Source organism: Tenrec ecaudatus, chromosome 9, assembly GCF_050624435.1.
Source record: "Tenrec ecaudatus isolate mTenEca1 chromosome 9, mTenEca1.hap1, whole genome shotgun sequence".
Taxonomy (NCBI): domain Eukaryota; kingdom Metazoa; phylum Chordata; class Mammalia; order Afrosoricida; family Tenrecidae; genus Tenrec; species Tenrec ecaudatus.
Genome location: NC_134538.1, coordinates 115,515,795 through 115,541,894, shown reverse-complemented (window position 1 = coordinate 115,541,894; position 26,100 = coordinate 115,515,795). Strand labels below are relative to the sequence as shown.

Genomic DNA, 26,100 nt, shown 5'->3' with positions numbered 1-26,100 from the left:
GAGTTACCATCTCAGAACCCACAGGAGCAGGTCAACCCTGACTTTGATGGTCACTCTGAGTCAGCGTCCACTTGATGGCAGGGAGTTTGTTTGTTTGGTTATGATAATAAAAATGCACGAGGATTTATAAGTCATTCTCCTATTCCCTCTGATTTTGGAACACAGCAGTTTGAAGAGAAAAAAATAGTCCTTTCTATGTACGTTTCACATAGATTTCTGTAAATCATGCATTTTGGCTATCTTTTAAACTAAAAGTACCTTGAATATCTGTAGTTCTTCTAAGATTACTTCTTCCATTGAGTCTGTTTCTTGGTTGTAAATTGTTATTACTTTTAATACAATTCCATTGTCTGTAAGAAAGTAAAAGAAGAGATAAAACATAGCCCAAACTCGAAGCTATGATATCATCTGATTGTTAAATAATTAATAACTTAGTATTCATCGTTTGGCTGTTGGATTGATTCTGATGCAGAGTGGCCCTATAGGACTGAGCAGGACTTTCCTGTACAGTTCCCGGGATGTAACTCTCCTGAAAGCAGACTGCTCCAGGTTCCTTCCAGGGAGTGGCTGCTGGGGTCAAACTGTCGACCTTTCAGTAACAAGCTGAGTGCTACTGCTACTAAAAAGCCAATTAATTAAAAAAAATTGAAATTTAAATGGGTAAAATGTTTTAAGAACTGTTGATTAAAAATAATTATATGAAAAATTATTATGGCCACTTAAATATCACCAAATGGAAAAACTTTTAAACAAGAAAAAGTGTACCAAAAAATACACATTTTGCCAAGTATTTGGTCTAAAAGTTGAATGAAAAGTTCAAAAATTTTAAAATATCATAGATTTAGCAAAATATAAGAGAGATAACAAATTATTCTAGCTGCCCGTGTGATGTATTTTGTAAGAAAATTTCTTACTGAAATCTACCTACTTTTTTAACATTTGGTACCTTTAGTTTGACTAAACCTTTCAAAGTGGCACTCTGTGAAAATCCTCATATTCTGTATACACATATTGCCTATTAAGAAAAAAATTCAAGCATACGCTCCTGAGAAAATGGTGTTTAATGAATCATACCTATCACTTAGCTCCATAATTGACTGCTTTTACTATTTTATTTTAGTATTTTCCAGCTCTGTCTTATTTTTATCATTTCTACTGCTCTAAGCTTCTTTTTTCCATGAAAAAATACAATAAAACTTCAGTCCTGCCCCTCAAATTGCTACAGTGCTAGAAATAAAACTCAGTTAAAAAACAAAAAAACTTAGTGAGCTTAGAAGTGTTGAGATAAGAATCCCTGTAATATTTAAACAGTGTGCTTTAAAACATATCAAAATCTATGCTTGAGTCAATAAAACTGGTTTTAATTACCTTTAAGGCAATGACCTACCCAGTAAACTAACTAAAAGAAGCAAAAATTATCATCTACTTTGAAAATCACACAACGTAATATATATCCTATAACTGTATCAGGAAATACACAAGCACAAAATTCAGATTATTGACATGCAACTAACTTGTAGTCTCCAACACTGTATGCATTATCTTTGCATCGAGAAGATCTCTTAAAAGTGCTGAAAAATTGTAGTTTTATTCATCTCAGGCAACTGTGGCTTCCATGACAGCAGAAGTATATACCTGATATGTCTGGAGTTCCCTCAACTAGTTTTGGTTATTCTGATGGGAAAATATTTCCATATATATATATATATATATATATAGATCTATCTATCTATATATATATATATATATTTAACATTTCACAGTATTAAACATTTCACAGTATATATTTTAACATTTCACAGTTAAATATATATTTTTTAACATTTCACGGTACTTTCCCCCATGGTTAATTTGATGCGTGATTACTCTTACGTATGTAATGCTTTAACCTGCTAGAAGTCAGTATATAAATAAGTTCATGGCCAAACAGCTTTAAGTTTGTTAAAGAAATTGTATGTTCCAGCAGTCTCAAACCCACAGTGCAACACATCAATATTAATTTCCTACCAGTGCATAAAACAGCCTGTATTAAAAATCATTTTCTGGACAGCATATAGATGTTTCCTTCTTTATATTTGCTTTAAAAGTATTATTGGAGAAGTGCAAGGACCAGTATTCATATTCTGTCCTTACTCCCATTCTGGGCATATGTCACTGTCCCCTGGGAATTGCATGTTTATGAATAAAGGCCCATATACGAATGACTGCTCATCTAAATAGAAGCTGGCATCCCCAATTCTAAAGCACTCTGGTACACAGTGGTTATGTCTGGGGCTGCTAACCAGATGGTCAGCAGTTTGAAACCACCAGTGCTCCCTGGAAGAAAGGCAGGGCTTTCTACTCCTGTCGACAGTTACAGTCTCGGAAACTCAGAGGGACAGTTCTACCCGGTCCTAGAGGGTTGCTGAGTCCATGTCAACTCAATGACAGTGAGTTCTCGAGTAGCAAAATCTTGCCGTGAATAGGAATTAGCATGATGACAAATAACGTCAATCACAAATTCTATGCTGCTAAAGGAAAAAAGGAAAAACCATTTCAAAACTTTAAAAATGATGATAAAATTTTAAAATACCTTGTAGAACTTACTACATATGATTCCAGGATGCTAGAAGATTCCAAAATGTCTTCCATTTGCTACCTCTAATATATGGCATTGGATTAAAATTATAAATTTATTTGAAAAATATACATTCTAAAGCTGTTCACATTACAATTTGCCTTATTAATGCAGGGTATTCCAGTTTGGGTATAAAACTTTGTATTAACTATTGCGATGTGATATATATAATTTTGCTAAAATTAACTAGAGATTCTACAGTTTTCAGTTACTATCACATACATTTGTAAACCTCTTCCCATTTGCTTTATAATAAATCAGGGTATAAGATAACATATTACAAGTCTGTGGATAAGAAGATGTATGTAAACGGATTAATAATTTGTATCCACGTTATAAATATGTAGTGTAATTGCCTTGACATCACGTTCGAACTAAAGATTAAGCAGATGGCCCCTAACTGAGCTTGGTAATCAGTTCTATATCAGAATAATTCCTTGCCTAGCGGTGCAGAGCTTCTCTCTATCTCCTTTTGAGACTGCTCTTCACAGCAGTGGCCTCGGCGAAAACTACAATAGATAACTTGAGAGTTTCTGGATCACATATCATGTGTTTAATACAAATGATTGATTCTGATGGGGTCTCATAGGCATTGCTGAAACTATAGATTTAATTCACTAAGTTATTTCCCCAAGTAGTTTATAAATCTTAAGGCCTCCGTGAACAGCTAAACCCTGATGCAGGGTTGCTCCCTGTGGAAGAGAAAAATGGCGCCTGCCTTCCAGGCTGCGAAGTCCATCCGCATCAGGTACTCCTCCCTTCCCTTATTTATGCAAATGTATTCAGTATTGACCACAAGGAACAAAAGCGCTCCATTTTGAATACAAGCACACCTAATACAAATCCCACCCATATTTATATCAAGTGCAGAACAAGGATCAAATTAAAATGATACATTTTCCACGGGATATGATGTGGTGGAGCAGCCTGAACGGTGTTCTGTGTTTGAGGTTTCACCAGATCGGCAGCTGTCGTGATCACAGACGTATCTTTCATCTTGGGACACTTTAGCGAAGGGGAATGGGGCTTGTCCTGGACACTCAGAGAAGGAAATCTGGCCTAATCTCTTCCACTTTGGATGAGCATTGTATGAATGGGTTAATGGTTTAACAGAAGAACTGGTGAGAGGTACTTTAAGACTGCCAAGGTTCTTAATTTTCAAATTATCTGTAGTTGAGTATTTTCTAACTAAATCCTAGAAAAATAAAGTCTATTTAATACCAGAGTAGCAATAAGATACTGACCTGTCCCAATAAACAAGACATCGTATTGGCCATCTTCCGCTTCCACTCGATCCACTGCTATTTGTTTCATGTTATATTTTCCATCTGTTTTCACTAAAATGGGTTTTTTATGGGCAGGTTTTATGGGTTGGTACATTAATGGATGGCTTCTTGCAAATCGGATCGCATCATCTGGATAGTCTTTAGTTGTTCCATACCGCCCTCCATTCACTTTGCTGGCACACTGAAATTACAAGTTGATATGTGATCAATCTTTTTCCCTTAAACCTAAATATCAGGTTCACAATCAGTTATGGATGAAGTCAGCAACATTGACTATGTGCAATTACTCTCAACTTTAGAAATATTTCAAAACTGCTCGTAGTTTGCTTTAGCAATAGAATTTGCATTCAAAATTGCAGAGAGACTAACCTATAATGAACACTCACCACTAAAAACACATAGAAAACAATGAAATCCTAGAAATATAAAACATATTTCAGGGGTGACAATAAGATAGAACGTATTAGTATTATTTTCTCTCATTTCTGATATTCTCATCTCTCAAATTAATTTGATGGTAAATAATATAGGGTTTACATCAAAATAAAAGTTCTCTTAGTTACAATAAATCTTATTCCTACAATGAAGACCACAAGGGCATGACATCACTTTCCCACGACTGAGGAGACCATAGTAGGTGGTGGTTCAAGATCATAGAATTTTAGTTCTGTAAGAAAGAAATCTGTTCAAATTTTATCTTTGTAATTACTGAGAACCAAAGATTATCCTCTCTGTTCTACTACACTACTGTATACAAACGTATATTATTTATGTATGAAGTAGACACAAGAAAAAAAACCCCAAGATGTGTGCTATAATCCATCTCAATTCTTAAATCAAGGAACTCTAAAATTAAATTGGAATGTCTTTACCTTTGTTTTTTTCTGCTTGTTAATAAGGGCTCCCTCATTTAGTATATTTTCTTATAGAACTACCAAGTATTTGTAACCATGTATCTTGATAAACATTTTACACTTTGGAGTCTTATTGCGGTTCAGTGACCAGGTTCTAAAAAGAGGGTCTTTTTAATTACTTGCTCCTGTTTTTTAAATGGGGCCATATTTTTGATTTGGGCACAGAGTTTTCACCGGAGTGCTTTTTCATGATAGGTAATTGGAAACATGTGGAGCAGTCTGGGAGCCGTTCAGTAACTCGTCTCTTCCTCCAGATCTCCTTTCAGGCCATGTGGTTTTGAGAAGCATTCCCAGCAAAGCCACGGGAGTGGGTTCTCTCCATTTAAATTGCAATTTCAATCAATAGAGTGAAATGAAATACACTTTATGTCTTACTGGAGGTAGTAATTTTAAGCTAGCGAGAGAGTGATTGAAATGGTAAAGCCTTGCACTTGTTAATGGAGGTATGGCTTGTTTCCACGGGGTGGGGGGGAAGGGTTGGCTCTACACAAACGTTCCTACTTGACTTGCAAGTAATTACAGGATCAGCCTAGTAGTGGGAGGGAGTTGAGCAGCTGCTCGTGCAGTGTGGATGCTGGCCTTCATGCCAACTTAAAGGTTTGATCCCCGTGGCCAACAGAGCACACACAACGATCCTCCATAGTCCTCGCATTGTTGCCTGCAGGATGCATGATACATAACAGCCATTTAAACTTTATGTCAATTAATGGAAGAAAAGTCTGAATGCCTACAGAGAATCTCAGTAGGGTCCTTGGAGCAGTAAGCAGTAGAATGTTCTGAAGTTTAGTAACACTTCTCCGTACTGGAACTTGCCCTCTGAAGAGGCCAGCAAGGGTGCTGAGTAAGGCGCTGGGTACTGGGGGGCGGAATGGGGGCCGAGGAACAAAGGGTCCTTTAGGTTGGCTACATGTGATTGAAGGAGAAGGTTTGGCTTTGGGCACTTAGAGACTGAATATAAAAATTTTGTTAGAATATAAAAATTGTGATAACATTCCATTTCTTGGAAGTGAGTCAGAGAAGGGACTAGCAAAAATATGGTCTTCATTTCATTGGATGTTTACGTGTTCACCAATCCCATTGATTTTTGTTGTTGTTGTTGGAGCTTTTGGATGCTGTCTGCTATTGAATCCGCACCTGGAGTGCCAATGATAGTGTACGCATTATAATACTACTGAAATATATCCATTATAGGTTTTATTTGGACCATTAAATAACAAGGTACAATTTGATATGAGAAGTGATCTTTTTTGCCATGCCATCAATCAAACATACTTTTGGGTGTAGAATTCCTTAATTGTTTAAACTGAAAAGTTCAGCAGAGCAGTTGAAAGCGTGAACAAGCTAGTATTCAAAGAGCCTTTAAAATCTAAACGCCTAAACTTACGGAGCCAGGCCTTGGGTACGGGACTTTTCCTTCATAGGGTGACCAGTGGTACTCAGGTCCTTCCTTGTGTGCGTACGGTCCATTAAACGCGGCCCGGATGCTAGACATATGATAGACACACACAGCATGTCCTCTGAATACATTACTGAAAGACATTCAAAGAAGATCCTCACTCTTTGTAACAGACCAGGGCTTCACCTCGTCACACCTTCCACAGATAACAAACAATTGAGTAAAATGTGAAAATTTCTCAGGAATAGTCAGCAATACTAACAGGTGCAATCCTTCAAGTCTGAGAACGTCAAGATTTACATTTCCTTAATTGCTTAATAAATAAAAGTGACATTGTTAGAATCGCAAAACGAATCGTTAATTTCACTTGTCATTAAATCTGACGTTGTATTTTTAAAATTTTTTTCTATGGACACCCGGCCCAATTATTTTTAATACTTCATTCTTGAGTTGAATGACTCATTTTAAGGTTTTTATCTCACTTTTGTGTTCTATTTCAAAACATTCACTTAATAAGTATGCTGCTGTGAGATGCCATCAATGCATGGAGGCAACAGAATGAAACCTTGCCCTGCCCTGTGACATCCTCACCAATGTCATGGTTGAGAACATCTTCACAGAACTGTCGGTTCTTCCAGTTGAGGCTACTCCTCATCGCAGCTGGTCTTCTACTACTTTACCAAATGTGATGTCTTTCCCCAGGGACTAGGCTCCCTGCGAATGTGTCCAAAGTAGGGAAGTAACGTGTTGCCATTCTCACTTCTTAGAAGTGTTCTAAGAACCCCACTCTTGTTAAAGTTGCTCCCCGTGCTATTCTGTAGACGCAACGTGGAGGGTGACTCCCAGTCTTGTGGAACGGGGCTCCATTCGTGGCTTTGGGTCACATGGACAGTCATCGCCCTGCTGTTTGTTCCTTTCCCCAGACCGCTGAGGTGACACTACTCGAATCAAAATACGACTAAGAGGAGCGATTTTACTCTGGGGCTACTGACGACAGCTACGCAAAACTCACATTCCTCACCCCCATAACTAGCAGCAATGGAAATAATTTTCTTTCTTTGTTTTATTTTGAAGTAATTTTCTTGAAACACATGGTCACACACAGAGAATAAAGACAGTAGTGGGAATCTTTTTCAAGGGCTATTTTAATTATTTTTTTAAAAAATCAAGTCATATATCTTAATTTGGCATCATCACAGGGAACTACTAACATTCTCCCAGCCAAGTGGCTTCCAGAATGCAGTTTTATATAAATATGAAATTTTCTTTACTCTGAGACACCTGTAAGACCCCAGTTATGTTGCTGTCTTAAGACATCGATTCACACCTTTTATAACACACCTGGAAGCAATTTCAAATATCTAAGATACTCAGAAAACCAGCTAGACCCCCAACCAAAGGGGCGATAAACCTTTGATCACTGTTTTATAAATCTCAACCTCCATGTCAGGTAACAGCTGGGGAGCCTTTTTCTCAATTGATGTGAACATTGGGGAGTCAAACTTGAAATCCTGGAAGACTCATGTCTTACCTTTGGTCTCTGAGACAGACCCTTTGCACAAAATTTAATAAAATGGCTTATAAATTAATCATCCTAAGACACAGAAAACTATACATGGTTACTCCATAATTTAGCACATTTATTTATTGTATAATGTGTGACTTACCATCTAAGGTATAAATGTGTTAATGGCATAAGGAAGAAGGTGAAATTAAAAAAATAAAACTTAGGGACTGTCCATGGACTGTGATGACTATAACTAACATAACCAATTGTTTGCAAGTAATATTAGATAGGGAAAGTACTCCCAGGTTTTCCTATTGGGAAATTAAAAAAAGAAGCCCTCTTTACAATTGGTGGATACTAGTTTTATTCTGATTTTATTATCAATTTAGCCTCCCCCCCCAAATGAGGACAGGAAATCGCTTGCTGAGAAATCTTAACACCACTCTTTAGAGAGGCCCCACACAGTCCCAATATAGATTGCTATGTAATAGCAGCCAGTGCAGTGTTAGAGAGGGACTGAGTTATATCAATCTACCCCTGTTAAGAGAACTATTCTTCGTTATATCTCATTCTAGTAATTTATATTCTAAATATCGGGAGAGCTATTTAGACTATAAATAAATACTCGGGTATACAAAACATGGTTTTTTGTGACTGGAAACTTCAATTCAAACTGATTTTTAATAATGTTTTCTTTTATTTGTGAATCAACATATTGAGAAATCTTGGAGATCTGCTATACAAATCAGTGTTAGAAGAGGCATTTTGTGCAAGAGAAGTGAATGAATCGAAACTAAGTGATGGCAAACAAAATGAGACGGGGGGCTGATCCAGCTCCTATCTCGTTGAACTCTAGCTAAGGGGAGAGCTTTGAAGAGTCATTCATAATCTATTGCTGTTATTATAAAATCAAGTCAATTCCGGTTCAAGATGCTCTCCTGTACGCCAGGTTGACCTGTTCCGGTGGGTTTCAGGAGGGTGGCCTATTCGAAGCAGACTGCGAGGCTGATCTGTAGAGGCAACGTGAGGACGTGCGTACCACAAAACGTCTGTTATGCACCAAGCGATGTGTACTTCCAGGAATGCTGACAGTTGAGAGTGTGCCTTAAGAGTGTGACTGAAACTAAATTCTGTATTATGAATAACATCGTCCCTAACTCTGTAGCACGGGACTAACATCTTACAAACTAAAAGAGAGAAGAAGCAAGCTGTTCTAGAGAGGGAAGAGCTTAGGAGACTGAGAGTGAGAGGGTGCGGGACGGTCAGAAGTACATTGAGAAAGGGTCTAGTTGGGATTTTGGCTTTGCAAAGTAAATCACAATTGCCAACACAAGAGTGAATACAATGGGCTCTCCAGTATTTCCAGTTTGTATGGTGAGAAGTCTGTGAATCACCTTTTGTTTCATATAGCTCTTATTGATGATATAAATGACTGACCTGGTAGTGTTAAAAAGTCCAAATATCACAGGGTTCTTAGGGTCTCTGGTATATAGCAAAAAGACATCCTCTGAAAATTAAAAAAAAAGAACACGTTAATTGGTATTTTCCACCCTTGGGTTGAAAGAATCTGTATTGGTAAACAATTTAGAAACTATTTTAGGTTTTGAAACATAAATGTTCAAGTGTAATCATAAAACATTACCAAATTTTAACAGACTGAAAATTTTCTCTCCTCTAGTGGCTTTGAAGTGAGCCACGGGGAAGGAGCCAGAAACACTGACTCAAGATAGTGAAACAGACTGGTCCAGCAGCCCCTTCAGCTCCACCCTTGACATGGCTGAAGGGCAAAGAACAAACACTTGCTCTAAATCCTGCAGGTCAGATAGAGTAGAAATCAATTTCTCCAAGTGTGCTAGAGACAGTGAAGGTATAGAAAGGCAAACATATCAAAGAAGAAAATGTAATTGCCAAAATATTTACCTAGTTCATCAAAATATGTATCAATTCCATTCATTCCTGGAACAGAACAAATCAGTCTTGCTTTTAGGAAAGTACTCCATTTATTCACCAGGATTCTCTGCCCTCCCACATCATTCTGTCAAAAAAAAGCATGAGTCTATGAAAACTCTATCAACAACAGCAGTGCTTGTGATAAATATTATGCGTGAAAATGAACGGGGCTTTGCTTGTTTTTTCCTTAGATTTTTAGGGCTCTTACAACATTTAGATTATAATCCTAATTATAAAGTTCATAGCCTAAATTTTCTGTAAGCTTTCTTCCTATGTGTTCTCTCCTCCTCCAGCTCTTTGAAAGGTTCTTGCATGTTGTTTACCAACATGCTTTTACTCTTGTTGATGAAATCTATATATATATCAGATATTGTGAATGTTAGTATAGCATTGCCCCTAAATAAATACAGTGGCAGCAGAATACAATTATTTTTTTTTAACTTTTATTTATACTTAATCCTCCTCTTCAGGAATATGGGAGCCCCCATTACTTTTTTCTCCCCTGGAGACCCACACAAGCAGCCGTATGGTCTCCGGTGCCCGGGGTGCTGTGCCAAAGAGAAACAACATCACATTCATGGTCAGAAGGAACCCTGTAAGATCTATCCTGTGAGAAATACAATGCTGTCAGTGATGGGATAATATACATGCACCTACAAGGAAGATCAATTAATGTGGCTCTTAGTCAAACTTATACACCAATCACTAATGACAAAGTTGAAGAAATCAAAAATGTTAACCAATGGCTGCATTCTGAAATTGATAAAGTATGCAATCAAAAGGCGTTGATAATTACTGATGACCGAAATGAAAAAGTTAGAAAAAAAAAGTAAAGTGATTGTTGGAAAATATTTTCTGGATGATGAAAAATGAAACTATGAAAAAATACTTGCAAGGCTATTGGGCCCCTTGGATTGAAAAAGCCCTCAAGACTAACGAGTCGTGATTGGAACGTGGACGCAGAAAACAAAGAACAAGGACCGATAGTTGAAACACACGTAGTGGCGACAGAAATGATGCCAGGTTTCACATGGTGTCAGTGAGGGGATACTATTTGGCATGGACAAAGACACATTCACTGCACATACCCCCTTTTCAACAACATAAACAGCAACGATGCCTGTGAAAGTCTATGGCTAGAGGACACAGGAATTGAATTGCCTGCATCTATGGGAAGCTATGATCGAGAAACTCAATAGTATCAGCCAGCACCATGTCCCAGGCTGACTGAAACACAGATGATCAACTGCTCGAGTGCAAGTTTAAGTAGAAGCTAAAGAAAATCAAAACAAGTCCATGAAAGTGGAAGACTCTACAAACCATCTTAATAATAGAAGCTGCAAACCCTCTCAGTAACAGAAAACCAAGTGAACTGTGAGATGATCATTGATGAATACCAGGGATATCCCACATGAAGAAAACCAAAGATCATAAAGTACACAAAGAGCAAGTGAATGTGAAGAAGACCCCGAAATTGCTTTTAAACATATGCATCTAAAGCCAAGGAAGAAATGATCAAATATTAAAAAGTAAATAGAAAGGTTGAATGCTCACTTAAGAAAGAAAAATAATGCAAATGGAAAACAATGATGAAATAAGAATGAACAGAAAATTTCAAAGAGCAGCTCCAGCAAACAAAGTAAAAATTATATAAAATATTTGAAGTTAAAAAGTTTCATAAACGACTGGGAGTTAGGGGATAAAAAGGAATAACACATTCAGGATTTATGAAGTTGCAAGAAATGAAGGAAAAAAATTCAAGTCTTGAGTTGTGCTATTGAATAATTCTATGGACAAAATGTAAATAATATAGAAAGCACCAAAGAAAGATGGAAAGACTACATAGCATCACTGTGCAAAAATAACTAATTTATATTCAATCATCCATATGATCCAGAACTGATGCTAGTGAAAGGAGTCCATGGTGACTCAGTTTTAAAAAAAGTTTTTGGCAAAGAAGCAAGGCTCCAGGAATGGACAGAATGACAGAATGCGCACAGAAATTATTCGATAAGCGCACTCAACCCTGGAGGGGCTCACTCACTGATACTAAGACATTTGCAGGACAACAATCTTGCCAACTGAGTGGAGGACATTAATCTTTATGTCAATTCCAAAGAAAGATGATTTAATGTCATGTGGAAATTACTGAACGATATCACCAGTACCACAACGATTAAAATTTTGCTGAAGACAATTCCAAAATTGTGGCAGCAGTGCATTGTCAAGGAGTCGCCCAGAATCTAAGCTGTATTCAGAAGAGCGTGTGGAAAGAGGGATGGGACTCCTGCAGAGCAGATGGACCGATTCTGAAAACTGAGAACAGAAAGATGCCTCCTTGCGTCTCATTGGGTGTGCAAAAGCACGTGACTATTTGTGGCATGAACGCAACATTGTGAAGCATGGGGATTCCAAAACAGATCACTGCTCTCATGCAGAGCCTCTACGGAGACCGTTCCATTAGAAAAAGGGATTAAAATCGAGAAAGATGGGGAAAGTGAGCATTAGGTTGTGCCCTTTCACTGTTCTTATTGAAGCTGCAAGCAACAAGTAATTGAAGAAGGCGGGCCAGGTACAGAAGAACCAGGTGAAGCCTCGGGGTTGGAGGAAGAATTACCAACGGCTTTCAATACACAGATGGACAACCTTGCTGATGAAAACAGAGAAATTCAAGCACCCACTGATGATCCATCCCTGCAGCTTTAGACGTAGATTACACCTCAACATATAGGAACACAATTCTTCACCACTAGGCAAATAAGCAACATCATGGTGAATGAAGAAAAGACTGAGGTTGTTAAGGTTTCATCTTCTTTCGATCCACAGTCAGCACGTATTGAAGCAACAGTCAAGAAATCAAATGAAGGACTGCATTCAGCAAGTCTATTGCAAAAGATCTCTTAACGTATTAAAAAGTAGAGCTATTTATTTGACTATTAGGGTGCACCTGATCTAAACTGCAGTATTTTCAATGGACCGAGAGGCACATGAACTCCACAATTCATCAGGAAGTTCAAAGAAGAGTCGATGCCCTCCAGTTATGGTGTGGGTGAAGAATTTTATTAAATATGCTGTCGAATGCCAGAAGAATGAACAGATGTGTCTTGGGAGTAGTACAGCCAGCTGCTCCTTATAAGTGAGGCTGGGGAACCTTCTCCTATATTTCGGGCATGTCACCAGGAGGGCCAATACTTGGAGAAGAACATGGTGATTGGTAAAGTAGAGGATCATCCAACAGGGGAAGATTGTCCACAAGATGGACTGACACGGCAGATTCCAGAGTAGGCACAAACATGAGACCGGCACAGTTGTTACAAGGAAAGGGGTAGTCAATATTCTTTGTCCATGCACACTCACTGTGAGGTGACACTGGCTCCAAGGCATGTAACAATACGTACACTAGAAATATGTGTGTGTGCGACTATGCGTAAGTACACATTTGTGGGTTTTGTTGTACTTCGTGGCCATCAGGCTGGCTCCAGTTCATGGCAACTGTATCTATAATGCGTACCTAGACAAGGGGTCTCCCAGATTTCTGTAAGATGGAATTAAAAGATAATGGAATTTTCCATGAACTTTTGGAACATTATCATATTCAAATCTCATACGCATCTTTCTGGATTTCACGGTAACTCTGTTCACATATTACTTGCATGTTCTCAATATGTTGGTAGTGCTGTTGGTTTTGAATATCCCAAGTAACTTAGCTAAATACCAAACTACAGTTTTATTCTTCCCAACACCAAAATCAAGTAACTGAATTATTCCTGGATAATCCTGAAAATTATGTAGAATGTGGACTAAAGTAATAAAACACAAGTTAAATTCATTAAAAGCTAAGAGCTTACATTTTTACAGGCAAATAGATACTATCTGTCTGCAGATAACTTCCTGACTCCATGCCCAGACTGTCTATTCCATGTGGCTTCAAATGAGAGAAATCACACAAAATGCAAGGTTCTTAAAAATTAACTTTCACTAGATATGATGAAAATTAGTCTAGTAACTTCTGATATAATACTAGAAAAAATTTTAAAAGATAAAATCTATAAAATTAAGAAAGGTGTGTCAATATATTTTGAAGTAAGCAAGCTTCCGGGATGCGAGAATTCAGCCCTTACCACGCACAGCCTCCCCACTCGGGTGTAAACGGTATGCGCATTGCTTTCTGCTTCCAAGGCCTTCTCAGTAAAGAAGAAATACATTTTGTTGTCATCACGATCTTCATTGTCGGGAATCATATAGGAACCTACAAATTTTGGTTCTATAGAGAGTAAGATAAAATGAAATGTGAAATAGATATTTTGAGAGGGTAGGAGCAAGTACGTCATTCTAATAAGTTATTAATCAACCAAGTGTTTAACTCTCATCATTTTATGAAAGAATAAAATAATGTCCTTGAAAAATTTTACCAAACATTAAAAATCATGTAGAGATCTCCATATCCTTTGAAAATTGTCAATCTGAATGAAAGTCATTGTAGGTATACTCTAGTAAGGAAAGTTACCATTACCTTCTTCTATTCACAATATGTGCATCTAAACCAAAATGACTCTAAAGGAATCACTTACTTTTAAACTGGAAACGGTGTTACATGTTATGGTTTTGAGTTTATAGTATAGGGGATTTACATAAATGGCCTTTGGTTGAGATAGTAAGTGAAATATATCACTTTAATGATTGTTCATTTTAAAGGTTTAAAAGATGCTTAACAATTAAATGGCACCATAAGTTATTTCAGTACCTAGCTATGCTAACAATCCAACACTCATCAAATGAATTGCAACCAATAGTAGCACTTTGAGTTACTGGGGAGTTGAACTGCTGAGGTTTTAATTAGTAGTCAAGTGCTTTTACCAAAGCACCACTAGGGTTCTTTCAAGATACACAGTGTTGCAAAACACTAAAAGAAAAGAAATGAAAGGAGAACCTTACAAAGAATTCAAGGCTTAGAGTCTTCTTTTGTTTTAAAATGGATTGTGATTCTGCTGAAATAAGCAAAGCAAACCTATCCATTTATTTTTTAATTTTACCAATTGATATTAAAACGACTCATTGCACAATTATTTTTTCATTTGTTATACATTTACTTTGTTTTCTTTACACAAATCCTTGTTTATGGTCCTTACTATGAAAGGCAACTGGCTTAAACATTAGTAAGCCAAAACATTTCCACCTATTATTTCATGTGTAATAGTCCTATTCAAAATCTTGGTAAGAAAACACCCTAAAGACCAGCCAGTCAGGGTGCAGTGTAGCAACCATAAAACATACAACTTTCCTCTAGTTCTTAAATGCTTCCTCCTCCCCCAACTATCATGATCCCAATTCTACCTTACAAATCCAGCTAGATCAGAGGATGTACACTGGTACAGATAGGAAATGGAAACACAGGGAATCTAGGACAGATGATCCCTTCAGGACCAGTGGTAAGAGTAGCCATACAGGTAGGGTAGAAGGAAGGTGGGGTAGAAAGGGGGAACCCTTCCCCCCTCCCTGGGGGATGGACAACAGAACAATGGGTAAAGGGAGACGTCAGACAGTGTAAGACATCACAAAATAATAATAAATCATGAATTATCAAGGGTCAATGAGGGAGGTGGGAGTGGAGAGGGAGATGGGAAAATGAGTTGCTGATACCAAGGGCTCAAGTAGAAAGCAAATGTTTTGAGAATGATGATGTCAACAAGTGTACGAATGTGCTTGACACAATGGATGGATGCATGGATTGTGATAAGAGTTGCACGAGCCCCCAATAAAATGATTGAAAAAAGAAAAGAAAAAACACCCTAGCATATGCGAGAAGTGATCAATTCGATTCATCTATTACTGTCAAAATGGAAAGTCTTGCAGCAGGGGCAGATTTTGATGGGCATATTCTTTACCTTTGAAGAGGCGCTCATCATCATGCTCTGTGCGCACGTGGCTCAGTCGCCCAAAGCTCCGGAAAATGGCAGCGTCTCTGCCCCAGTAGTCGCTGTAGAGCCCAGCAAACAATTCATTACCTGCACGAAAACATCCAGGAAGCAGGAGTCAGTATTTGTTTCTGGATCTGAAGACAGTGTGGGAACCAGAATCCCACGAACAACACACACGTTGACTGGGCATCAGACAGTGCATGAAAATATAGTGGGCATCCATGGATGGGGAGTGGACTACTCAGGTTTGAATGCTGACTCCTTCACCCGGGGCTGTGTACACCTGGACCAGTTGCTTACGCTCTCCCTGTCTCAGTTTACTCATTTTCAAACGGGAATGTCACTAATATTTAGCACAATAAAGGTGTCTGACTGGACACATAATTGACTAGTGAGCACATCCCGAAGTGCTGTGTCTGTGTGTGAAAAATAAATAACCTTCACGTGGCTTCATCTTAAGGTAACTCGTTTATTTTTTCCAATCTACAGATTTTTAAAATATAGGTTTCCTGTAGAGTTATTCACCTTTACATCAAAGGGTAAATAAAAAAGCATTGTTACTGCTTTGTTTTTCATATATAGAGAGGCTTATGCCAAACAAGACATGCTAAAACATGTGTGTGATTGGTGACTGGCTGCAGACAAGTTCTCTCATGAATATACTTGATTTAGTCCCATTAGAATGCTTTTCCAAAAAGAAGTTCCAAATAAAATAATGGATTCCCAGGACTGATGGACCTGTAGAATCAGCAAGTAAAATAAGGGTTTTGGGGGGGCTGCAGAGGTGGTGAGAGTTATTAGAAAGATGTCAAGGAGTTCAAGGAAGAAGATTTTTGAAACTGCTTGTGGCGGCAATTGGAAAAGACTGCTTGACGTGATTGAACCATGATATGATACCTGGATAGCTCCTAATACAGTGGTTTTGGATGAAAAAGAAAGAAAAGAATGGATTCCTAGGAGATTTGCTGGGCGGGTTAAATTCAAGGACCCCAAGGGTTCAGACTGGTCAGTTCAGAAACCCAAAGGGAAATCTTGGTACATTTTCTCATTCCCAGGAAGATCTCAGGAAAACTGAAGACTACATTGGTGAGAAAAAGGCCAGGAAAGTTGGATCGATGGATTTTGTCTCCATCCAGAGAGTGAACGGGCTCAGTCTTCAAGGATAACAAGGACTATTCCTGGAGAATTTCACTGGGAAACCAGTCTACCTTCCAGCTCTGAATCTTGCCTCTTTAGCTATATTTGGTCTTCCCAAACTCAAGGGCTACTTAAAGGGACACGAATTGAATCCCTTCTGTCATTTTCGATGTGAAAAACGACTCTGACGTCTGAGGCGACTGGAGCAGTCCTGGGTCAACCCATCATGTCGTGGGCTTTGCTCTTTGTCACTGCCCCTCTACTTTACCAAGACCCATGTCCTTCTCCAGGGACTTGCCTCTCCTGACAACATGTCCAAATCGCACTATCCTTGCCTCTCAGAAGGAGCCTGGCTGTTCAAGAGAGATCTGTTCACTCGTTTGGCAGTCATGGGACTTTCAATATTCTTCACCAGCACCGATAGTTAAATACATCAAATCTTCGTTGGTCTTCCTTATTCAATGTCCAACTCTCGCATGCACATTCGGTGATTGAAAATACCACGGCTCAGGTGAGGCGCACCTTAGCCCTCAGAGTAACATCCCTGCTTTTCAGCAGTTGAAAGAGGTCTTGTGAAACCGGTTTACTCAATGGACTGTGTTGTTTGGTCCCTTGACTGCTGCTTCTATGAGGACTGATTACGGATCCAAGCAATATGCAATCCTCGACAACTTCGTTTTGTTTTTTCCTCTATTTATCGTGATGTTACCTAGGGGTCCAGTGGTGAGGATTTGGGTTTATTTACAGTGAGCTGTGACCCACACTGCAGGCTGCGGTCCTCCTCATTTTCAGCATATGTCGTCTGCATATCGAAGGCTTTTAAGATGCTTCCTCCCATCCAAGTTCTACACGTAATACCGCTTCGCCGATTATCTGCTCAGCATGAGGAGAGTGAGAGGACACAACCCTGACAAACACCTTTCCAGAAGAGTTAGAGTGATGGAAAACCACCTTCAGAAGTATGTAGATATATCAAGAAACAGTAGGTTTGTAGTTTGTGCTTTATTTAATAAAGGTTTATGTGATTTAAAAGAAACTTTAAAAACATTACTTTCCCCCAGAAGAATGTATTTCAAAGGACGGCACTGAATCTACAGCTCCGGGAGAGGGACATATCTGATTGGAGAACACGGGAGCAGAGGAAGGGGGAGGAGGAGAGACTGGAGCACATCCTGGCCCATGAGGCCTTGAGGATGATGTTGCCAATTAGAGCAGCCAGTCCACAGAGAGGACCACATGGCTGGCCCCACTATGAGACATGATGCCCCTCACTGACCCATAGCTCTACAAGGGACAAAATGGTAGACACAGTGTGGGAATTGTGCCAATCTGATCCCACCACACCGAGGCAAAACAGTAAGGGGGTACAACGGAACAGTAAGGGAACTGAGCGGCGAGGTCCCCAGGGAATGCTGAAGGTGGAGTTTGGGGCCAGGGTGTGGTGCCCAATAGACTAGACTGGAAAACATTCCTAAAGGCCAACAAACAGTCCTTGAACTAAGTACCACTACCACCGTCAACAACAATAAAAACATTACTTGCATTTATTAGTACCATGGCAGCATAGTGGCTATGCATTGGGTTGCTAACCACAAGGTCAGCAGTTCAAAACCATGAGCTGATCTGAGGGAGAAAGATATGCTTTCTACTTCTCTAAAGAGTTACAGTCTCAGAAATGGAAAGCAGCAATTCTATCATGCTCTGCAGGGTCACTAAGAGTCAGAATTGACTTGATGGCAGTGAGTTTGGTTTGGTTTTCACTGCTACCATACGAGACTGTGTTTGTAAGGGTGTGTATTCACATTGTTGGGAAGGAAAAAAAATAATCATGCACTCCATTGAATTCATATTTATAGTTTCACTCTAACCCCTAACATTAGGAATTCTTTGGGCACAGCTTTTACTATATGATATGACTGGGTAAATGAGTACATTTTTTTCTTGTTTGAAATCTGATACACATTTTTAATTGAAAAGTGTGGTATGCTAATATTAATTTGAAGTACCATTTAATCATTCCAAACTCATAGCCACTCCAAATGAGAGAACAGAACTGTTCTATAGGGCTTCTAGGCCATAATCTTAGTGGGTGCTGACCACCAGGTATTTCTCCCAAGGAGCCTGGGGGCGGGCCGGGGGTATATGTTAAAATTGATGGCCTTCAAATCAGCAGCCAAATGCTTTCGTGTTGCACCACCAGGTTGCCCGTGTTCATGTGTGCTTTCTCGTTAAGTCTGCCTACTCCCAAAGCCAAACCATCTGACACTGGGTGGAGCTCAACTCCCAGCAGCCCGACAGGACCGAGTAGACTGCTCCCACGGGTTTCTGAGACGGCTGACGGGGAAAGAAAGCCTCGTCTTTCTCCTGCAGCACAGCTCGTGGTTTCGAAATGCTGACCTTGGGGTTAGCAGGCCACCGCGGAAGCACAATGTCAGCAGGGCTCCTCGTGACCCTCCGTCACATAGTGAATACACCATGGGGTTTTCTAGGCTGTGACCTTTAGGAGAACACATTGTTAATATTGAGGGGTTTGGTTTGGTTTTTTTTCCCCTTGTAGCCAGAGAGCTACGGGTGGGTTTGGCTAGACAAGCTGAAGCACAGGGGTGAATCGCTGCGCCGCCAGGATTCCGCGGATTTGCCACGTCATATTTAATTATTTCTATCTTACAATAAGTTTTAGCATAGTAGATAGGTAGAATCATTTTAACTTTAACCTTTCCAGAAGGTTAAATGATGGCATTTAAGTCAGTCCTCTATTAAAGCAACAAAATGAAGAAGAGTTTGAAATCCTGTAGGTTTTCATTCTGTATTCCCACCAACGTTTACAAATCCCTTCTCTATCTGTACTTCCTTCACTATGGCGTACAGAGTTTGAAGTGCACATGCTGAAATATTTGTCATTATTCCTATAACTTATTTCCTACAGATTCAATTAAAGTGTGTGTGTGTATGCAAACGTGTGTACACAGAGAGAGAGAAATGTGGCTGATGGTTAACAAGTTATGACTAGTTAGGTTGTAGGCAGGGGTTCATTTTATCCCTCTTTCAACTTTCCTTTTACTTGAAATATTTCCAGATAATCTATTGAAGAAAAAGGACATACTTGCTGGGTTGGTATTTAACTTAGGCTAAGTGAGATAATAAGCAAAAGTAGGGGGAGAAACATGGATGGTGCATGTCTGTATAACGTACACAATTTTTATTTGATCAGGAAAAGTATATCAGAACCCTCATTTAACCAAGTCATCTTCATGGGTAACAGACAGAGAAGGGCACACAATTTATTAATATAAAAATCGACTTGTGCTTTCTTCATAAGAAATATTGTTCCTGTGTTTGGGGAAAGAGTTCTCTGAGACAAAAGCACTCAGTGGTTGGGACAGGAGCCATTGCATACGATCCCATATGTACCACGTACTCAGACGTCAGAGAAATCCATTTTGAATGCACCGAAAGGGTGTGGGAAACATCCACTCTAAGGCATACTTGATGCAGAAAACAAGGGAAAGAGCGTGTTGATTATTGAACACTTCAGAGTAAGGGGATTTCTGCTTTTTGTTTTATAAATCTTATAGTTTAACTATATCCTGCATCGAAAATATAGAGGTCATTTTAGAAAGTTGTTGTAAGCATACTTTACTTTTCTAATGTATTATGTGCCAGGCTTAATGCTGAAGGTATAATTGGTCCAGAGTTCACAGCCACGGACTCCATCCCCATTCCTGGAAAGCCCACGCAGGCAGAGGAGACATGCTCCCTGTGCTTCCAAGACCACATTTCAGAGGCAGGCACAGGCGAGTGCTCAGAGACACGTCTGGGTGGGTTGAACCATCAGCCTGTGAGACTGCTAATCCAGTGCCTGACATTGAACTATTTGCACCACTGGGGAACAGGTGGAGTAAAGAATGCATTTCTTAAGAATCACAACAATACCCTATTTCTTAACAGCATCAACTCAGGGGTAGTGAGTTTGGTTTTTATTTTTGGCCTAACTTTTAAAAACCTGAGTTAATTTGATTTTTATTGTGGGAAAATAGTCTTTCAATTTATTCACTTAGCCCCATCTGGACACTCCTATTTTTTTAACTGATTAATGTGAATTAGGTGAAGATTTACTGGACAGATCGCAGTTTTACACTCAACAATTCATACACATTCTGATTCAATTCATCCGTTGCAAACCCCTCAAAGTAACATCACTTCGCACACTTCCTCCCTGTGTTCCCTGATGGCGTTCTTCCTTCTAACAACCTGAACTGTGCCGCCCGTTTGATTCTAAAAGGTTGATTACTCTAACATGGGGGTGAGCTTTGGGAAAGGACCAGAGCCGTGTGGGTCCCTTCGGTCTTTAGTCCACCAGTAAGCCGGTTCCCAAGGTTTTGAGTTCCCTGCAACAGCTGTTGGTCCCTTGATCCTTTAACTTAACAAACAAGTACCCCTTGTTGCCACTAGGTGGCAACCCTATGTTATCAAATAATGCCTATTCTGGACAGGTTCTCAAGGGATAAAATGTTAGAGTACCAATTTCCCCAAACCTACCGCTCTGTACATTGATAAAAGAAAATAATTTGTGAGCAACTTAAATAACACAATGTGAATTGTATGATTTAAACTTCAAAGACACTAGATAGGTGTTATGAACTATTAACTATCTAAACAGATCCAAATGTATTTCATCTGGAAATGTCAGATTTCACTCAGACAGGAAATAGTCTTCTTTCAGATCTTATTATCAGTGTGAATAACTTATAACAAAATATGATAAAACTGATAAAGTAATAGTAATAAGTAATAACAACATGCTGCAAACTTTCCAAACAAGTGGGAAAAGAATAACTTAATGAAAAAATAGTAAATGAGAATAAATACTTAGACAAAGATACTAGCTGCCAGCAATAAAATGAACAAAAAGTACTCAATAGTATTATGATAACAGATATAGTTTATATTAAATACACCGTGACAAAAATATGTGATTCATTATTTTGGAACTGTGCAGTACAGAAATAAAATCTAGATAAATTTTATTTTTTAAGTTTTTCTAAAAATCATCCAAATAGAAAATTACACCTTTGGATTTAAATGATAAAATCAGCTTTACCCAAGAATTTAGTTTTCCATAGCTAAGAAAACATAATATACAATAAATATATTATCTTAGCCATAACTTTAACTGGTATCACAAATCTAGTCTGACATTTTCAATTTAAACAGCCAACTTAATTTCATGCCATCTATATTGTTCATTGTTACAGTATTGATTTCTTATGGCAATTGCTATTCTAACTTTAGGTGGCCAAGTGTGGTTAAGATATAAAACACCATGAGTATTAGCAAGGTATTTGGACAGGCAATGGAGCGTCTCATTGGCGGGCTCTTACACTGTTTCTAGATACAGAGAATAGTGGTGGTGTCTCTTCCCTGGTCTGGGGAGTGAGGTTGGACGGTTCACCCCAAAGTCTGCAATTCAGACCCACGACTCCTTCTGCAGGAGAAAGAAGAGGCTGCCTTCTCCTGTAAGGAGGAGCATGCTCCACCCAAGACTCCTCAGGAAGAGTGAGAAGTGGCTGGATGGCGCTGCGACTGGGTCGCTCCTCAAGGGGAATCTGCAGAACCAAGTCCCCAGACTGAAATCTGCAGCCGGACAGCAGCAAAACACTTCAATCCCTGATGGTTTCTATTATCTGGAGAAGCATATATACATCCATCTGAGACTTACTGAACCTGACACACTTTTCTGTTGTGTCCTTTGCTTTCAGTTGTGAATTCCTCACCTCCCTTCGCAGCTCACCTCTCCCATTTACCTAGCTGATGCCTACTTGCTCCATGAAGACTTGAGTAACCCAATTTGTCTTCTTAGTACCAATAGAGCCCTCTGCGTCTACTGCTACAATACTGCCCATCTATTATATTTTCTTTTTTCATGCTATTACATTTTAATTGGTTCTTTGTAAATTAATGTTAAGCCTCACTTGAAGTGAAGCCTCTTGATGGGTCTTCTATATTCTTCCGTTTCCAGTATGCAGCATAGTGCCTGGCTCACAAAAGATGTTCAATAAACATTTATTGGGTGAATGGACGGCCTAACAACTTAATAAGAAAATACATCTGAAATTCCTTTCAGATTTAAGTATCCAAACCGACCAAACGCACTGCCATCAAGTCGAGGCCAAGTCATAGTGGCCCCAAAGATAAAGTGCAATTGACCTTGTGTGTTTCTGAGACTTTACATCTGAACGGGAACAGAAGCCCCTGCAGAGAGGCTGGTGTTTTGAACCATTGACCCTAATGTTAGCAGCCCAACGCGCATCCACTCTGCCCCCAGGGCTCCTGATGTGAGGAAGAGAGGGACAAACACAGGGAAAAATAATCAGTGTAAGCTTCGTGTTTCCCAAATTTCTTAGGGTCAAAAATCTGTCAGTAAAAGGAAGCTATTAATCTTTCATATGAAAATTTTAAAAATATTTTTTCCAGAAGAGCTTGAGATATTTAATGATTTATTTATGAGCTCAGGGACTCTTTCTTCTAAAATTTATTCCAAATACTATTAGCCCAAAGACTAAAAAGCTAAATTCACAGTAATCAATTGATTGGGTCTACACTAAACTGCTTCTGTGAAAGAAAATGCAATCATCCGAATTATGGAAATATAACTTATTTTATAGAGATAACTACTCACTGTCTTGTCTGTGTTTGTTTTTATACAGATCTACACTAGTATTATATTCTTGATCTAACAGTGTTGGCTTATTTGCTTTTTTATATACTGTATACACTTGTGTATTAGCTGAGCTTTTCAATACATTTTTAATGTACTCTTGTTGGTAAAATTAGGTGCCTCAGCTGATATTTGGGTCGGCGTATACTCAAGTGTATACGGTATATATAAAAATACTAGCAGTTCTGGTAACTAGCTTTGTATGCTGAGGGCTAATAATTTTTCAAGTTGTGCAAGACACATTAACCAAACCAATGTAAAAGATGATACAATATGACGAATTCTACCATTGAGGAGTTATTTGGAAATAACAAAGGAGTTGCTTGCAGTTCCAAATGGTAAAATGTTCTCAGTCTATGTTCTAATCTAAAAAGTAAAACAATGTACCTGTTTACACAAGTCTACTTAAGATATATTAATATCAAATCAATTTGTTATAATCATCTTGGAAACTACTATAGAAATAAACAGCCAGCAGGAAAAAAAAATTCTGATTGTTCCTTTGCTCATTTTATACTGAATGTATATGCTCTTTATAGAAGAAGCACTAAAAGCAGATAACTTTAACCTTGTAAGATATACAAAACCAAGCATAAATTTGATTAATTCTACATTAAGATGTGACTGAAATTCTTTAACTCCCGACCTCCTGTGGACCACTGCGAGTGCGGACGGGAGCATTGTGCATCCTGAGTGGCGCGGCTGGAGCCCAGCAGCTTGTCCCCGCTTTGCCGAGCCGGGAGCACCCAGTTTTAATTGTTCAGGTGGGAGCAGTCACAGTAGTGTTCGTGACCTTTTCCTCTTAAGTTTCACTCAGGCATTTCTCGTTTTCACATAGTAAATGCATGTTCCACAAATCTAAATAATGCGAAACACATTTGTCTCATGGAACTGCACATGGCTGAAGCCTGACTTAGCTGCCCCACTTTAAAAAGTGAATTGAATACTTTTGTTAGAAAACGATTCTGCTTTAGATGAACGCTTCTACCAAAGGCCTCCGACACGCACAGCTGCAGAGACGACAATGCATTTGGAAGGATGAAGATGGAGCAGAAAGGTGCATCTAGTCCAATAGCCTAGTTCACACTTATGTTTTGCTCGGAATGCCCAGGAAAATGGGAAGAATGTGTCGTTTATTAGGTGTTGCGATGTTGTTTGTATCTTTAGTTGATTTGTTTTTGCTGTGGCAGGAGGTTAGCATTAGTATCAACTTCAAGATGGTGGTTTCTGAGCCAAGAGAGGGAGGGAAAACGCATGAGAACCTGCTCATTTGCATTTGCTGGTCTTGGCCTGTTTATTCTTTGAATTTTCTTGGTGGCAAACCAGTGACATGGATACTGCTGTAGTCAAACCAGATTCTTAAAGGAGAGCGTGTCTCTGGGGAATTGAAGACTGGTCCTTTTTCTTCCTTTGAAAAAAAAAAATTTCCCCCTGGCTTGAGGAAACCATAAGTAAAGTATTCAAATAGCTCCTCAGGGACTAACAGTCCCAGCCAGAAGCTACAGTAAGCATGCGGATGACAGGCATTCTGCCAAACGTTCCCAAGCAGCAGGCTTGGATACGAAATTACAGATACTCTTTAGGGATAAAAACATGGTAAGGGAGTAATTTTTAATGTACGTTTCTATAGTGGGATGAATTCATGAAACAAGCCAGCACATTCACTTGTGATGTTTGTAGAACTTATGATCATAAGCACATATATTTTGCTTCTATTTAGAATGTCTCACTTATTTTTCTAATATTTATTAAACCCTGACTTGCTCTGAATATAGACCTTTAATAGAACAGGACCTATGTCTCCATAGATATTATAGCACATAATATAATTCATCAAAAACTTTAAAAACATGTAGTTTACTAGTTAATATTTTTATAATGTATACAATTACTAAAACTTAATAATTAATATTTATCAGCATATATTCCAACTCCCTTTCAGTCAATCCATGGTGACCTTTGGTTCTCAGCATTTGTCCTGTGGATGCTTGTTCATAAAGCTCTCTTTGTGAGGACAGAATGTACAGGAAAATGTCCATGGCAGTGAACTCTGCTGTCGGATTTGTCGGAAAGGGTATAGCACTGGGCAAAAATATGAAACAAGAATTGCAGTGATCATCTCATAAATGGTTATTGATGGAAACAAAATCAAATGCATGTTTCCTAAGTTCAGGAGATCCCTAAAAAGCATGCAAGGAACGAGGTTGACACTTTCAAAGCAAAATATCAAATTGTGCATGACAAATGGAGCAGCTTCCCCTCAACGACCAGCAAAAGCTAAGCATACCCGAGGCACTTCCGGGATGGCAGATATTAAGTGTCACCTGGACTGGAAATACAACCACGAAGTTACAAAGAAAAAAAGCAACGGAACCCAGAGACCAATGTAGGAAAGAGCAAGCCCTTTGTTGTTGGTGAACAGTTGTAGCTTTTACCGGAGGTTAGGGCAGACAGAAGACATCAACTCAATAAGGAGGCGATTACAAGATTGCATCAGCCCAACAGATGAAAAAAAAAGTCACCTAATTAATTTCATGACTGGCCAAAATCTCTTTCAGGGATTTTTACTTGGACAGTCGGGAAACTGCTAATTTAGTGACAAGATAAGTACTAAGTACCTTTGGATGACTTGAGAGGCATCGATAAGTGCTGTAGGA

General features: G+C 38.9%; 1 protein-coding gene across 1 annotated transcript in view; it reads right to left on the bottom strand.

The window, feature by feature from the left end:
* The window catches only part of SEMA3E (semaphorin 3E), a 136,777-nt gene that overhangs the window by 47,984 nt on the left and 62,693 nt on the right, over positions 1 to 26,100 (bottom strand). Inside the window, exons 5-11 of the mRNA XM_075557357.1 lie at positions 15,556 to 15,675; positions 13,792 to 13,934; positions 9,641 to 9,755; positions 9,158 to 9,227; positions 6,202 to 6,346; positions 3,862 to 4,084; positions 259 to 350 (exon numbers count right to left, since the gene is read on the bottom strand). Of these exons, the coding sequence (XP_075413472.1) occupies positions 259 to 350; positions 3,862 to 4,084; positions 6,202 to 6,346; positions 9,158 to 9,227; positions 9,641 to 9,755; positions 13,792 to 13,934; positions 15,556 to 15,675 (908 nt within the window). The remainder of the gene's footprint in view (positions 1 to 258; positions 351 to 3,861; positions 4,085 to 6,201; positions 6,347 to 9,157; positions 9,228 to 9,640; positions 9,756 to 13,791; positions 13,935 to 15,555; positions 15,676 to 26,100) is intronic.